This window comes from Mesoplodon mirus, assembly GCF_964341445.2.
Source record: "Mesoplodon mirus genome assembly, chromosome: 3".
Lineage (NCBI taxonomy): Eukaryota > Metazoa > Chordata > Mammalia > Artiodactyla > Ziphiidae > Mesoplodon > Mesoplodon mirus.
Genome location: NC_138978.1, coordinates 28,704,370 through 28,719,221, shown reverse-complemented (window position 1 = coordinate 28,719,221; position 14,852 = coordinate 28,704,370). Strand labels below are relative to the sequence as shown.

The window sequence follows — 14,852 nt, the reverse complement described above, 5'->3', positions numbered from 1 at the left end:
GGCTGGCTGAGGAGGGAACTGAGGGGAAGGTGCATAAGAACAGCAGACGCTGGGGAGAGGAGTTTGCTGTTAGCCTTGCCTGTCCCTCCCGTGAGGCGGGTGCCAGCCCCTCTCAAACAGATCGACATCTATGGGCCCCCGCACTGCCAGACCCCAACGTATGGAGCAATGCCAGGTGAGCAATAGTCTGCAATAAATGTGTAGTAGACAGATGGAGGTTAGTAAGTATTCTTTTATTGGGACGACCCGCTCCCCAGTTTGTGTTCTTTCCCTGAAGCTCCGTTGGCTACTCACCTCTCTGGCCAGAGAACCTCATAAGGAAATGGCCTCTGTGGCTGGGCTGCTCTGCTCGGAGCGGAAAGGAGGCTGGGCTGTGGGTTTAGGGGCAGAAGAGGGACTGAGGGGCTGCAGCGCACCCTGTGAGCCCAGGGGAGGCCCTGGCTCCTCGAGAACCGGCCGCTGGAGGCTGAGGATAAATGGTGGCCGCAGAGTGGCGGTCCCCAGTTCCCGGCTGAAGCTGCTGGCTTTCAAGATGGCGGAGCGGGGGCCGAGGCCGAGAGAGCTGCCCCAGCTCCGGCCGGCTGTCCGGGATCAGGGCCTCTTCCACTGCCTGTGCTGCCCTCTGGAGGAGGCAGAAGGCCACACAGAGCGGAGCCATTAGCACCCCACATCCAGCCTCCAGTCCTCAGCCTGGGGTTTGCCCACCCCAGGAACGGAAGGGACCAGAAATTAGCATCTGCCCTCTCATTCAACAAGGTAGGAAGTCGGGCTCTGAGAGGTTAGGAGATTTGCTCACAATCACAAGGGAGAAGAACCGTTTCTGGGACCCAGAGCTGCCCTTTTCCAGCTCAGCACTCCTGTCCCAACATACGGCTTCCGGCCCCGGCCCCAGCGCACCTGATCCAGGGGCTCCTCTGTCCAGGTGGCTTCATCATGAGCTACTCCCTGGGCCCCTGCTGTCTCTGTCCTTGCATGGGGAGCCCCATACACTCCCTTGACTCCTGATGTGGGAAGTTACAGGCCGATGCCCAGGCTGAGGAGCCCTCACATCCTTTCCCTTGACCCTCTCTACCAGCCCCCTCCCCTCCTCCCCTCCCCCTCGCCCAGGACCTCAGAGGATGGCAGGTTAGCTCAGAGGCAGGCCTTTGGCCCCACCCCCGCCCCTTCCAAATCCCACCCCCGAAATGTCATGGCTTTGAGTTTCCATGTGCTTCTTTTCATAAACCAGGTCCCTGTGAAGAGGCAAGGGACTGGCCATGCACACGGGGGAGTAGGAGACAGTCATCCTGAAGTCAGGACCAGCTCTGAACCTGGGCATTCTGCCCCCATGGAACTCCCTCAGCATAGCAGGGACCATCCTATGTCACTGTTAGAGGCTGGCAGAGAAGGCCTTGGATTCTTGGGTCCCCTCAAGAGAGTGGGGAGCATGCTGAACAGCTTGCTGGGGGCTGGCATAAAAAGCAGATGGCTCAATTTGCCTGGCTTCCTTTGGAGAGGACTGGGTTGCCCATGCTCTGTGGCCATGGGCCTGCGGAGGGAACACTGGGCTTGAGCCGTGGGTGCAGGCCGGCCTTACCTTCTCCACTCCCAGTCCAGGTTTGAATGCTCCTGGTGGGAGCTTGGAAGAGGAGATGCCATCCATCTTCATAGCCTGCATCCTCCCTCCCTGCTCCCTCTTCCATCAGGCTGCCTTATCCAGGGACACGGCAGATGGTGCCTGGTATTCTAGATGCCCAGTGAAACCAGGCCGCATCCCCCTACCCCCCACTTGATGCTCACTGGCTCATCTCTCGGGAGGGCTCAGGCTTGGGATAAGATGGGGAGTTGATAAGCATCTTTGGACCCTGTTATGCCAGATATGCCGATTCCCTCTCCAAGCATCCAACCTGGCATTAGGTCCAGCGACTCAGAGTCCTGAAGGTCTTTACAGAGCCCAGATAAGCTGGCTTCGGACCAGTTTCTGGTCTGGCCCCTGTCAATAACTGTTAACCTGAACGAATCACTTCACTCCTCTGAACTTCAGCTTCTCCTCTGGAAAACGGGAATAATAACCTCTGTTTGACAAGATTATTGAGAGGATGCAGTGAGATAAGGTCAGAGGCTGAGCTGGAAGAGGACTCAGCTAGTCACTCCTTTTGCTTCCCACCCCCCATGACCCCCTGCCTCACCTACCCCCGGCTGTGGAGCCTGGACTTTGGGTCTGGGGGTTGCCTGCAGTGAAAAAAGAGGAGGCTTGTAGGCGGCAGAGCAGGACATGGAGTCAGGGTGGCTTCCTCTGCTCTAACCTGCTACCCTTCCACCTCACACATACATACCAGCAGCCCTGGGCAGTGAGGGACGAGCCACCAGATAGGGGAGGGTCTTGAACCATCCTCTCTGACAGCCACATAGTAATAGCCACTCACCAGAGCCTCCCTTGCTGACAGTGGGAGCCCATCCAGGGTGCAGAATCTGGGAGACAGAGGTGAGTACATAAGGGCTGGTGAACAAGATGTATCTTCATATTCAGCAGACTACAAGGGGGTGGGTACAGCTATTTCAAGGTGCCCTTTGGCTGCTGGCCCTCTGGGCACCAGGGCCAGTCACCCAGGCTCTGCCCTGGCTCCGGGGGCTGGGCTGGAGGGGCCTCTCCCTGAGGCACAGAAAGCAGCCTCATTTGGGGAAACATGCTTTCCTTTTGCCTTTTCATCCTCAAGGGCAGCGAAAAGCAGCAGGGAGGCTCCCCTTGGGGACATTCAGGTCTCCACAGTCCCCAAACTCACTTGCGCACAGCCCCGCTCTGTAATTTCACCTTCTCAGTCAGGAGTTTCAACACTGCTTCCCAGTCCTTGCTGGCAGCCTGGGACAGCTTCAGGCTAAATGGGGGGCTTAACAGGTCCCCATTCCTGAACACACTGGGACAAAGAGCAGCCTGGTAAGGGGAAGGGTCCCCAGAACCACCTACATGTGAGAGGAAGAAGGATGGCACAGCGGCCAGAAGACGGTCCAAGAACCAGTGCGTTGTTTTTCACCCATTAAGCATGTTGGACTTTTTATATCCCAGTCGCCAGGGGCTCCTGGAACAAATCCACCCACTTTCCCTTGGTCTCCCTGAAACAAAAATCTCTGCCCCTGTTCCCCAACACGGGCACTCACTGGATACAGCAGGGGGGACCTGCAGGTAGTCGCTGTCCAAGGGCCCCACCACATGGCTACTGAATCACAGGAGGGCCCTGAAACCCATCAGGCCCCCAGATCAGGAGCGAGTTGAGGCCTTCTGTCAGGGATAGGTCAGTCCAAGGTGGGTAGGGTGAGGGAAAGAAACCAGACTGGGGCAGAAGAGGGGGCAAGGAGGGATGCGACTGGTCACACCTTTCACCAAAGGGCACTTCTACCTCCCCTAGGTCACATTCTTAACCCCCTCCCATCCCTCTGTTTTATGGCTTCCTCTTTCCTCTGAGGACCATAGCCTGGAGCTAAAGTAAAGTAAAAGTTTGGGAATGGCACAAGGAACAGTGTCTTGAAATCCTGCACCCGGGAAGGCTCCAGAGTAGGTGTGGAGAGTGGCAGATCCTACTGCTTCCAGGGCTCCTGACTTCCCAGACTAAAGTGGGGGCAGCCCCCAGGGGAATGGGAGAACAGAGGGCTGGGGGCTGGTCGGCCCCAGGACTTACTGGTAGTCTGCTGCTCTTCCCACCTGGATCCTCCCCTCTAGGGTGTAAAGAGCTGAAAGGACAGATAGGTCACTGGTCATCTTGGGGAGCCTGGGTCCTCAACAGCCCGGCAGCTGCCAGAGTGTGGGGCTGGGGCCCAGTTCACCAAGTCTTCCTTCCCACTGGAATAGTCTGTCATCTCAGTCTGGAAACAGATGCTGACATTTGAACCTGCCTTAGGTTATGTATCAGGCTGGATATCCAGTCTGGGGTCTCAGACACAAACCACAGATTAAATGTCGAGATCCTCCTGTAGCTCAGAAATGTTCTCATTCATGAGGTGTGCGGTTTCAATTCATTTTGTATGAGACTGAGGGCAAGTTAAGTGACTCACCTAAGCAACATGGAAGTGACAGAGCCCAGACTCTAAGTCTGTCTGGCTCCCAACTCCCGGCTCCTTAGCATTACAGCGAGCAACCTCAGCTGAGAGCGGAGGAGGACCTGGAAGCCAGATCTGAGCTGGAAGCTCAGACACTCAAATTATTTATTCTCCCATCTTGGAACGCATAGCCCCACCCTGTAAAGGATAATCCCAGCCTAATGGAGAGCATGGGATGCCTAAACACAGCAGGGAGGAAGTGATGGATGGATTTAGAGTATTTAGTGGTGGTGGTGATGGTCATGGTGGTGGTAAGGACCCAATAGGAACAGCCTTTGGAAAAAGGGGCTCAACCAGCAGAATGTTCTTCTTCCCACTGGTTGGTCCTGGCTGGATGGGCATGAACATCAGTGTGAGACTTTGACTTGCACTGTGGCTCCACGTGTTATTTATGTACTCTTAGGTAGGTTATTTCACTATCTTGATTTCCCCTTCCAAAGAATGGGGATAAGACCATCCCCTTCATAGGACTGCTGTGTTCCGTGAGATACGTAGGAAGTACTGAGCACACGCTGTTGCTACTGCTATCACCCCTCTCCCCAGGCCCTTTGACCAGCCCCAGCCCACTCACGGGAGCTTGCAGAATCATTCAAAGCCAGCAGCCACATACTGCCCTCCGTTCTGCAGGTCGGCCAGGTCGGTGACAGGGTGGCCATGACAAGGCGTGTAGAGAGCACGCACGGCCAGTGGGGCCTGCACAGCCGATGTCACATCACGGAGGAAGGTCTGCAGGGTGGGGAAGCCGTGTTGAGTCACCACCAGCTGGTGGCCTGGGGAGAAGGGGTCCCCATTCCGGTACACCACTACCCTCTTGGCTGCTGGACTGCCACCTGCCATAGCCTGTCCCCGGCTAGAGACGTAAAGCTGTTGCCAGGCAACTAAGGCAGGGCTGGGAGCAGTGCCAATCAGAGGTGGAGTCCTGCCCTCTGACCCAGAAAGGCAGGGAGAGCCTCCATAGGCGCATCTGTCTGCATTCAAGGTCTCATCCAATCTGCTCTTGGTGGGGCCTCACAAGAGTAAGGTGGGTCTGATCTCTATATATGAAGAAAGAGCCTGGGGCCCAGTGAGAGAGGCAGTGGCAGAGATCACACTGAAACACAGATGTTCCAGTACTGGGTGGAGCGAGGGATTCTCAGCCTCCCTGCCACTCTGCAGCCCAAGGGCTGAGCTTAAAGGAAGATCAGCTTTGGGGGCTGTTCCCCAAGGACGGCTAGTCTGCTCCTGGGCTGTGGCTCCCAGCCAGCTCTGGGGAAGATGCCCCATGTCAGCAGGAAGTGAACAGGAAGGCCCAGAGTCTGTCCTGACCAGAGGCAGAAGATAAATACAACGAGGCTCAGAATCTAAGGAAAAGCTTTATTCTCCATCAGCCCCCCAACTTTACTCACCCCAGGTGGCTCCCTATCCCAAAATTTGGGTTGAGCCACAGGCAGAGGATGAAAGTATCTTCCTACCTCTACTGATGCCAGCTCTGTGCTCCAGCTTCTCTTGGCCTCATTAGCCACCAGTACCCACGGGCAGGGGCAGGAAGTAGAGCTGGTACCAGGGAGCTACAATGAGGTCCTGTCTCCCTCATTGCCCTTTCATAGAATCCCCCTTTGGAAGCTGGTCTTCCCTGGTTCCCCAGGGTCTAGCCTGGTGGTCCTGTTTTCCACAGTCGCCCCCTCCAGTGATCCTCTCCTGTGTGGTCTGACCCTGTGGAAGACAGTTTCTCAGGTGGCCTTGATCTCCATGGTACAGTCCTCTGGTTTTTCCACCCTTCGTGGCTAGATTCATTGGAGGTTCTATCTGTGGAGCTTTTATCACTGGGAGTCCGGCCCTTGGGTGGTTTAGTCTTCCAAAAATCCAGGCCACCATGCTCTGCCAAAGTCCCATCACAGATGACATGGTCCTCTGAGAGGCCCAACTCTCGTGGCCCAGCTCTTTGGCAATCAGGCTCTTTTTGGCCTGGCCCTCTGGGAGAGTTGTCTTCAATGTCTGGGTCCTCACGGATTGTGGGCAGCTGTGTCCTGGCCTTTCCAGAACAGTAGCCCCTAGATTGGAGGCCTTTGTGGGTCTCGTCCTCTAGAAGTTTTGTCAGCTGCAGGCAGGTCCCTCCAAAGGTCTGTTCTCCACACTCTGGCTCTTTGGTGAGCCTTTTCCCTATGGCCTGATTATCCCATGGTGTGGGCAGCTGTGGTCCTGCCTGTCTGTAGCACAGGTCCCTGTACTTAGCCCCAGCAGTGGTTTTGTCTGTAGTGGCCAGTATTTCTGGGGTTTTACGGGGTTGTGATCTGAGTCTCCAGCAGGAGTCATCCATGTGGTCTGGCTCTCTCGTAGCTCTGTACGACTGGTCTTCCAGTGGTGGGCCTGGTCGTGACCCAGCTTCCTCATAGCCCTGTCCCCCATGGTCTGGGCACAAGCTGGGCTCGTCTCTGGTCTGGTTTGCCTCTGGGGATCTCAGTGTTTGTTTGAGAATTAGGTACTGTTGGAGAAGAGAACACTGTACCAGGCAGGCCTGCTTGAGCATGGCAGGAGGCTTTTCCCTAACCCCCACCCTTGGCCCTAAATGTGCAGAGAGGGCTCCAAATTAGTGCCTACCTCCTTACGGCTATTGATGGCCTGTTGTAGCCACAGCAGCTCCATAGCCAAGTGGCTGCGGTGGTACTGGAGCTCCTGGAGCTCAGTCTGGCTGTGGGGCAGTCCTGGACCTGCAGCTTCTGTGAAGGAGGGAAGAATGAAGGGAGAAAGCCTTGAGGGGGCAGACAGTGGGCACTGGCCTAGCATTAGACCCTGGCACCCTCCCCCTCCCCACCCATGAGTTGCCCCCAACCAAGCAGAGGGAAGAAGGAAAGGGATGCAGCTTATCTAGCACAAGCCTTTCGATTTTCAGATGGGAAAGCTGACGCCCAGAGAGGGTCAGGGGCTTGCCCTGATCTAGGCAGAGACGTACCTGGGTTCTCCATCTTTGACATGTCTCTGGTCTCCTCTTGGCTCGGTTTCCTGGTCCTCCTGCTCTGCTCATCCTGAAGCCATGGGCTATCATCTCTGCAGGGAAGACTGCCTGAGTTTGCTGAGCTCTCTCCTGACTTCCTCAGCATCATCTCCTCCCAGATGGCCTCTTTCTCAGGCTCTTTACACGGGAAGCAGCTCCATAGTTCCTGCTCTGGATTTGGTACCCTCTCTCCAGCTTTCCAGGTCTGATGGGATTTTGCCTTCTGAGAAATCAGAAAGGTATGAGAGCCCCAAGGCCAAACCCTCCAAGTGTCTGGGTGCCACGATTTAGCATACAAGTTGATAAGGATTAAGGACTGGGGTGTGAGGAGGTTGAGTCTGCTGCCTTTTCCAATGAGAATAGCTTGTCAGCATGAAGGGTGGAATCCCCTGCCCAGGTCCCTCTTCCCCCTCGCTTCTACCTCTAGGGTGTGTAGTACCTTTGGGAGAAATCGGGGCCTGGGAATCCAGCCCTCAGTCCACTGAAGCGTGCCCAGATCACCCTCGATCTCTCGTACAATAGCCTCATATTCAGCTCGAAGACTCTGGAACTGGCGTCGGACCAAGAAGCCCCGGACGCAGGCCTGGTGTGGAGCACGAGGGGAAAGAAAACCCTTATCACTGCAACATGGGGGCATCTTGGGGGATTCTCCTGGAGAGGTCTGCAAGAGAGGACCCGGCCCCGGGGAGAGGACAGGTGACGCTGTGTGTTGGCGCTCTGGGGGTTCGAGGGAGCGTGCTGGGCTGGATCCACCTCGTCGATTAAAGGCCCTTCCCTTCATTTCCCTGATCCCGTAGGAGTGTGTGGTGGGAGTGGGGGGCGCGTGAGGGTCCGTGGGGTCCCCGCATTCTTCAGGCCGTTGGGGCTGGGTCGGTAGGTTCAAAGGTGGGCACGCGGGCAGGTTACTAGACGTGACAGCCTCATCTTGTCCAAAGGTCCCAATTCGAGATCCCGTGGGGGGCAGGAATCATGCGCACCCCCGCCCGCCCCGCCTGGCCCCGCACCTGCAGCGCTGTCACCTTCTGATCCAACCGTTCCCGCTCCATCCGGGCGCAAACTGACCCGCCCGGCGCCTGCGCAGTGCGTCACCAATCTGCGCCGCGCTGGCCTGCTCAGGCCCCGCCCCATCGTCTCCATGGCAAGCTTTCGGCTCCTGCCCGGCGCTGGGCGGCAGCTGGCGCCTGTCCCCAACTCCCACTCCAAGAGTAGCACAGGGGAGTCCAGCCCCCCGAGCGGGACCTCCCAAACCAGAAGCTTGTTGCAAAGGGGCGTCCCCGCGAGAGCTGGGGCCCCGGCGCCCCTGCCGAGTAAAGGCGCGAGGAGGGGAGGGAGGACACAGAGCCGCTTTCTTTCTTTATAGTTTAATTCCATCCAATGCCCCCCTCCCCCATAGCACCTGGGGGGGCCGCGGAACACCCAATCGAGTCCGTAAAAAGTCACAGTTTGAAGGGAATGAGAAGGGGCAGTCTGAGCCTGGGTGCGACACCTACACAGCTGACGGCTCCTCAGGCTCGGCGTTCTCAGCCAGGTGCAGCTTCTGTCTGTGCCGGTCAAGGATTGTGATGCTCTGGACCCGGGTCCTTGCAGCCCTATTTTCCCAACCTGCACAGGCTCAGTTTCCCCGACTGCGCAAAGGGGCGGGGGCCAGGGACTCTGGAGTGCTCCGTGGTCTGGGGTTGTAGTCCTCACCTGTCCTTGCTAGGTGCCTTACCCCCTTCGCTTTTGGTTTAGATCATGCAGGAGCGTGCACACGCACTACTTCTGATAGAACTAGATGCGGAGATAATTTAAGTCAGTAAAAAGAATTGTTCAGTGCTGAAAGAATATCAAGACATCAGACAAGCTTTGTCATGGATTGGTGTCAGCTAAAGTACTTGCAAAGACTTTGTGTGTGTGTGTGGCCTCTCCCGTGGCGGAGCACAGGCTCCGGACGCACAGGCTCAGCGGCCATGGCTCACAGGCCCAGCCGCTCCACGGCATGTGGGATCTTCCCGGACCGGGGCACGAACCTGTGTCCCCTGCATCGGCAGGCGGACTCTCAACCACTGCGCCACCAGGGAAGCCCCTTGCAATGATTTTGATAAGCAAGTAAAACATATTCCCTGCAACCACCTTTCTTTCTCCTAATATTTGGGGAATTCTTTCTGCACCCTCTACCTGGGTAGGAGGAATTTGTGGCTAATTCTGTAGGACTGAAAGGGGTGAGGATGTTGGTTATCTGTAAAGATTCCTGCAGGGTGGTGGGGAGGCCGAAGCTGATTTTATCTCTGGGAGGCGTGCACACACTTACACACTGTCAAGTCCCCTAGAAAGGATACATAGAATTACTAAGATCTTCCAGCTGTCAACAGAGAGAGAAAGGGAAGTTTCTGTAAGGAGGGGCACCTGGTCAAACTCCAGATGCTCTGGGGTTCATCTTCTGGTGGGGGGTTGAGAGGCCCAGAGCTTTTGGCTCCATGCTTTTCACCCAGGGGCCAGGAATGGTCTTAGAAGCATGTACCCCTCCACACACCCTCTGGTGCCCCCAGGAACTGAAGCACCCAGCCCTGACCCACATTGCTAAGCAGCTGGTCCAGGTTGCGGTCAGCCATCGTCTTCTTCTGCTCCTCAGGTAGCCCCTCAGTGATCCCGTCCTCCTCCTCCTCCTCCTCCTCCTCCTCCTCTCCACACACGTCCAGGCTGAAGTGCAGCCGGGCCAGCTTCTCCTGCATCTCCCGCACGTGTTCCAACTGCTCAAAGGAGCATTCCTTCCCTGGACAGCACCTGTCAGCTCTGGGAGCAAGCTTGGGACCCTCGTCCCAGCCACGCCCCAGAGACCCAGCCCTCCAGCCCCACCTACATGCCCTCTAAGCCCCGCCCCCAGGACTCACCGAAGGCCTGCAGCCGGCCTGAGTGGAAATCATTGAGCAGGTTCAGCAGCCCGCCTTCCATCTCATAGACGTCGGTCACCTCGGTCAGGAACGAGTGCTGCAGGGGGGTGCCTGCAGAGCCACCCCCACCTCCTGCCAGCACTGGGCGGCATTTCTCCTTGCCGACCCTGGGTGGGTGGGCATGGCCATGGTCACAGGGTGAGTGGCAGCCAGGTAAGCCCAGGTCTTCTGTGTCATCTGTCTATGCACTAATTCACCCTTCTATCCACCCCCCAACGTAAATGGATGTTTCGTCCTGTTCTGGGCACCGGGATGGGTAAAGGGAAGGGAGTGGGTGAAGGAGGGTGAGGGTGAGAGGTCAAAAGAAGTCTTTTTCTGCCAGTGATACATCCAGAACCATGCCTGGAATGGGGCTCCTGGGTTCCAGTCTGAGCACCTCACTCATTCTTCCTGTGACCCTGGGTGAATCACTTGTCCTCACCGGTCCTCAGTGAACTTGGGGACAGTTACTCCCTTATTACCATGAAAGCCATCTCACCTCTTCCAAAAATATCTTTCTGCCCCTCTTGTTTGTAAAACCCCTTTTTTAAAAAAATTTTCCATTGCCCTCGGGATAACACTGAATGATCTTTCCAGCTTGGCCCCACTGCCTCTCCAGTTGCGTCTCCTACTATCCCTGCCCCAGCCCTGAGCTTCAGCTACCCCCACTTGGCCATCTCCAAACATGCCTCTCAGGCAGGTGGTGCCAAAGGCACAGGGAAACACAGTAATCAGAGAAAGAACGCATGGGTAGTGGAAACAAACACAGACACTATAGGGTAGGAGGCAAATTTTCAATCATTAAAAAAATTAAGCGGAGAATTCCAATTGTTCACCCGAGTATCCCCTCACCATTTCCTACCCCATGACAATCCAGGACCACCAAATCACCTGTGGTTCCTGGAACCTTCCAGGCAATATTTTTCTACCATACTTCTGCCAGGCAAGCCCCTCAGCTTAGAACATTCTCCCTCTCCAGTGTGCCCAAGAGCCTTCTCTGACTCACTTCCTGGAAGTTTGCTCACTCCCTGCTCTGAGGTGCATCATCACACTGTGTGATCCCAGTGACCCACCTGGCCTTTTCCCAACACACTTGAGAGTAGGAACTGGGTCCGAGTTCTCAGGGGCCGGTGGGGGGTGGGAGGAGCCCCAGGGAAGGCATGGATTACTGCTTAGTAACGGTAGGCTAAGGCCCCCTTTACCTTCCTGCCCACAGGGCTCAGCCCAGAGTTAGGGTCCCTCCCTCCTTGCCCTCTTCCTTTCTGTACCCACCTCTTGAACTTGGCCCGCTGCTTGGGGGATGGCAGATGAGGGAGTCCCAGGGCCAAGGAGCCGCTGTGGCTGGTGGGCACTGGGACCCTGCGTAGTGTGCCTGGGGGCTGGGCTGGCTGGGTCAGGCAGGGCTTGGGACTCCTTTTCTTCTTCTTGTCCTCCATTGGATGCTGGCTAGGCCTCAGGCCCTGGGAGGGAGGCAGTCCCACTGAGATAGTGAGGGGCAAAGCCATCCCTCCACCCAGCAATCCCTGAGAGCTGCGAAGAATGGCCCCTAGACCTTCCTAACTCTCCCCTCAGCTGCCCAGTATGGGCAAGGCCAGGTGCCAGCACCTACTGCTGGCGTCACAGATGTGTATTTGAAGGACCTTCTGTGGCCCACCCCAGGTCCTCCTTGCCTTCCGGTTTTAGCCTGAAAACCTAGGCCCTGCCTCAGAGGGCTGGACCAGACACTATTTTCCTGCTGCTGCTGCTCCTGGGATTTCCTGTCCCTGTAGCTGAGGGGACGGAGCTGGCAGAGGAAATGTAGGGGGAGACAGGGTGGATGTGAGCTGGCAGGAGCCCGGCTGAGGATTACGAGTGTCTTAACTCGGCTCCGTTCTATTTATCAACTACCTGGACACACACTGACAAACCTCAGCATGGAAGGTGACAGAGATGTGGATGGGATCACCTGGGAAGACCCCAGTGTCAGGCAGTAACCCCCTGAGCATGGGCAGCAATGGCAGAAGCCGTGGCACGCTGGCAGGGCTCAGTGTGGTTTCCCCGCACTGGCATCCCTCCTCTTCCACCCCACCCCCAATGGCAAACACCAGGAGACTCCCAGAAGTTCCCTGGGACAGACTTCCAGCCGCTTCACCCTCCCCAGTCAGGAAGTCCCCACTTGGCTTCAGCTGCAGCCAGAGAGGGCCGGGTGGTCGGGCACGTAGCAGGCAGCCTGGGCCTCCAACAAAGGCTGCGCCCGAGGCTGGCACCGCTGGATCTCCCGCCCGGCCCCGCCCCTTCAGCCCCAGGTCCGCGGAGGCCCCCCCCCAGGAGATCTGAAGGCCCTTTACGGGGTTTCCTCAAGCTGCTTACTCCCAGTTTCCACCACCAAGCCCGACTCCGCACTCTGGGATGGCGGTGGCGCTGGGGGCATAAGCATTTAAATTGGTACGAGGCTGGCTGGCACTGGTGTGGGAGGGCGGTGGTGGAGGGGAGACAGAAGCGCGTCAAATGCCTGGCCCAGCGGCAGCTTGGTTCAGTTAGGGACTCGATAGAAAAACTGCAGCGGGGGCCCCGGCTCCCCAGGAATGGCTGGGGGCGGGCTGGGATCTATTTCCCACAATCTCCAAAGCCGTGTGCCAAATGGATCGCTCATCTCGGGAGCCAGGATCCGAAATGGAGCATCAGACCCGCGTCATTGAGCCTCTGCACCCACCCCCGAAGTGGATAACTGACCTGGAGGTTTGGGGCCTGGAGTGATGCTTCCGTGGGAGTTCCCTCCGCCCTCCGCAGCTCTCTCCAACTCGGGAACGGAAAGGGTGGAAGCTGAGCTCGCAGGAGGTAATTTGCATTTAAAGAGAAAGTGACCTTTTTTAGAGTGGGATGGAGTAAGATGGGAGGAACATCCCCACATTTATCAAGCTGTCCCTTTCACTCGACTTTACCTCCCCAGCTGAGCTAAGGTGATGACATTGGTTGTGTGATGGCAATCTAAAAAAAAACTCTTTCACTTTCCTATCAGTTTTGGAGAGAAGTTACAGTCCCTTACCAAATGGTGGCAGCTTTGTCAGAAATGGAGGGGCGGAGGAGGTGGGGGGTAGAGAATGAATATATATATATATATATATATATATATATATATATATATGTACACATACATACATATATGGCATATAAGAAGCACAAGAAGCAGCAGCAGCAGGAAGAAACTGCAAGAAAAGAACAACCATCTTTCAAGTGAGTCCCGGTCCCCCATTAAGCATTTTACGTACATTTAATCCTCATAACAACCCTGAAGGAAGGTAGTCATTTTACTGAAAGTCAACAATAGTCTTTTTTTTTTTTTTTTGCGGTACGCGGGCCTCTCACTGCTGTGGCCTCTCCCGCTGCAGAGCAGAGGCTCCGGACGCGCAGGCCCAGCGGCCATGGCTCACGGGCCCAGCCGCTCCGCGGCATGCGGGATCCTCCCGGACCGGGGCACGAACCCGTGTCCCCTGCATCGGCAGGCGGACTCTCAACCACTGCGCCACCAGGGAAGCCCCCAACAATAGTCTTTTTAAAAAAAAAATATTTACTTATTTGGCTGCACCCGGTCTTCATTGCGACGCGTGGGATTTTCAGTTGCGGTATGCAAACTCTCGTTGTGTCACGTGGGATCTAGTTCCCTGATTACAGATCAAAGCCGGGCCCCCCACGCTGGGAGTCGCTGAACCACCACGGAAGTCCCAACAGTAGTCTTCTGAGGTAACACCATTCCCCCACAGCACCCAGACACTCTTTGCTGGTAGGTGGTGAGGGCTGTATTCAGTCACTCATGAAATGACAAGATCAAGCCGACCCTCTCCCCACACCCAGGCCTAGGGGACACGTGTGGGGAGCATCAGGTCAGAGCAAAACCAGTGTGATTACCCAGCGCTGGACACCAGCCCCCGGGGGGGAACTTGCCTGATGGGAGGCTGACCCAGCGCTGCTGGTGCCGCCCCAGGAGGCCAGACCAATGGGGCAGCTAACAAAAGACCTGGCAGAGGCTCCCAGCTCAGGTCCCCAGAGAAGCATCTGATGCAACAGGAGGCTGCCCTGCAGTCTCAGATAACTGCCCCGGGGCCAGCACACAGCGACCCTACCTTCCCCTCCCACTGGGCAGGAGCAGAGCTTCCCTGGGCCCGGGCCTCCCCGAGTTCCAGAGGGCTGGGTACTCTTTCCAAAGGCACCTGAACAGGGCTCTTTCCCAGATGCTTCCAACACCTAGACTGCTCCAGAAGGGGAGACATTACTTTGGGACTTCCACAACCAGGGGTCTGAGGGAGGGGTCTGCATAGGTAGGCAGAGGGGACAGCTGGAAGTCCCTTTCCTCCCCTACCAGGGCCGCTAGAGAGGGGCACAAATGCTCCTCCAGAAAAGTGGCAGAGAGTCCAGGAGCACCTCTAGGGTGAAGTTATTCTCAGAGCTGCTTTAATCTGGAGCTCCAAGAATTGTGGCAGTCTCCCCGGACCCCCTCCAAAGGATAGTTAACTGGAACCAACCCACGTGGCTGGCACAGAAACGTATCAACCCATGAGGGTCCTGGCCTGAAGGGGCAGAGGTTTTGTGGGGATTGTCACAGCCAGCGTGGACATATCTGCCTGTGGAGGCCTGGAGGGAAAGGCAGTTTGTCTCTGCCATTTGGGGGGCATTCATGTATAATCCTTTGGCCAGATCAGCCCAGGGAGGGCAGAGAACAGGGTGCTGGGTGAGGCCACCAGTAGGATGTCTCTCTTATAGGAGTCTCAACTTTTACACCTAGCCTTGGGGTGGGTGAACAGGAGTTAGAAACAGCCCATTCTTAAGGACTACATGCAGTTTGGGCCTTGTCATGGAATGACAAGGAAAGGAATCAAGGGAACCTGGAGGTTCCTGTGTATTCCCTTGGGTGGGCCAGTGCCAAA

General features: G+C 56.4%; 3 protein-coding genes across 9 annotated transcripts; all 3 read right to left on the bottom strand.

Moving 5' to 3' along the window:
- Nucleotides 1-527: 527 nt before the first annotated feature.
- Nucleotides 528-4,908, bottom strand: DCDC2B (doublecortin domain containing 2B; the record flags this gene model as incomplete). Its single annotated transcript, XM_082612120.1, is given in 13 exon segments — nt 528-563; nt 566-622; nt 898-1,001; nt 1,378-1,542; nt 2,173-2,211; nt 2,316-2,369; nt 2,372-2,451; nt 2,763-2,894; nt 3,136-3,191; nt 3,195-3,212; nt 3,654-3,705; nt 4,643-4,656; nt 4,660-4,908. Coding segments are annotated over 13 exon segments (1,056 nt in total).
- A 517-nt stretch (nt 4,909-5,425) lies between these two features.
- On the bottom strand, nt 5,426-8,115 carry IQCC (IQ motif containing C). Of its 3 annotated transcripts, none has more exons than XM_082616368.1 (5): nt 8,047-8,115; nt 7,482-7,625; nt 7,001-7,095; nt 6,649-6,767; nt 5,426-6,532 (listed from the first exon to the last, which is right to left on the bottom strand). In XM_082616368.1, the coding sequence occupies exons 2-5, from the start codon at nt 7,568-7,570 to the stop codon at nt 5,699-5,701; spliced, it is 1,137 nt and encodes a 378-aa protein (XP_082472494.1). In that variant the 5' UTR covers nt 7,571-7,625; nt 8,047-8,115; the 3' UTR covers nt 5,426-5,698. The 3 variants fall into 3 exon arrangements, with proteins under 3 accessions (XP_082472494.1, XP_082472493.1, XP_082472492.1); XM_082616367.1 differs by having other exon boundaries at nt 7,001-7,265; nt 8,047-8,109; XM_082616366.1 differs by having other exon boundaries at nt 7,001-7,265; nt 7,482-7,703; nt 8,047-8,094.
- Nucleotides 8,116-8,387: 272 nt separating this feature from the next.
- CCDC28B (coiled-coil domain containing 28B) lies at nt 8,388-12,750 on the bottom strand. 5 transcript variants are annotated; one of them, XM_082613931.1, is made up of 6 exons: nt 12,664-12,750; nt 11,224-11,411; nt 9,913-10,079; nt 9,598-9,794; nt 9,361-9,411; nt 8,388-8,583 (listed from the first exon to the last, which is right to left on the bottom strand). In XM_082613931.1, the coding sequence occupies exons 2-5, from the start codon at nt 11,385-11,387 to the stop codon at nt 9,370-9,372; spliced, it is 570 nt and encodes a 189-aa protein (XP_082470057.1). In that variant the 5' UTR covers nt 11,388-11,411; nt 12,664-12,750; the 3' UTR covers nt 8,388-8,583; nt 9,361-9,369. The 5 variants fall into 5 exon arrangements, with proteins under 5 accessions (XP_082470057.1, XP_082470058.1, XP_082470056.1 ...); XM_082613932.1 differs by having other exon boundaries at nt 8,388-8,812; nt 9,333-9,383; XM_082613930.1 differs by having other exon boundaries at nt 9,361-9,383.
- Between the last annotated feature and the right edge of the window lie 2,102 nt (nt 12,751-14,852).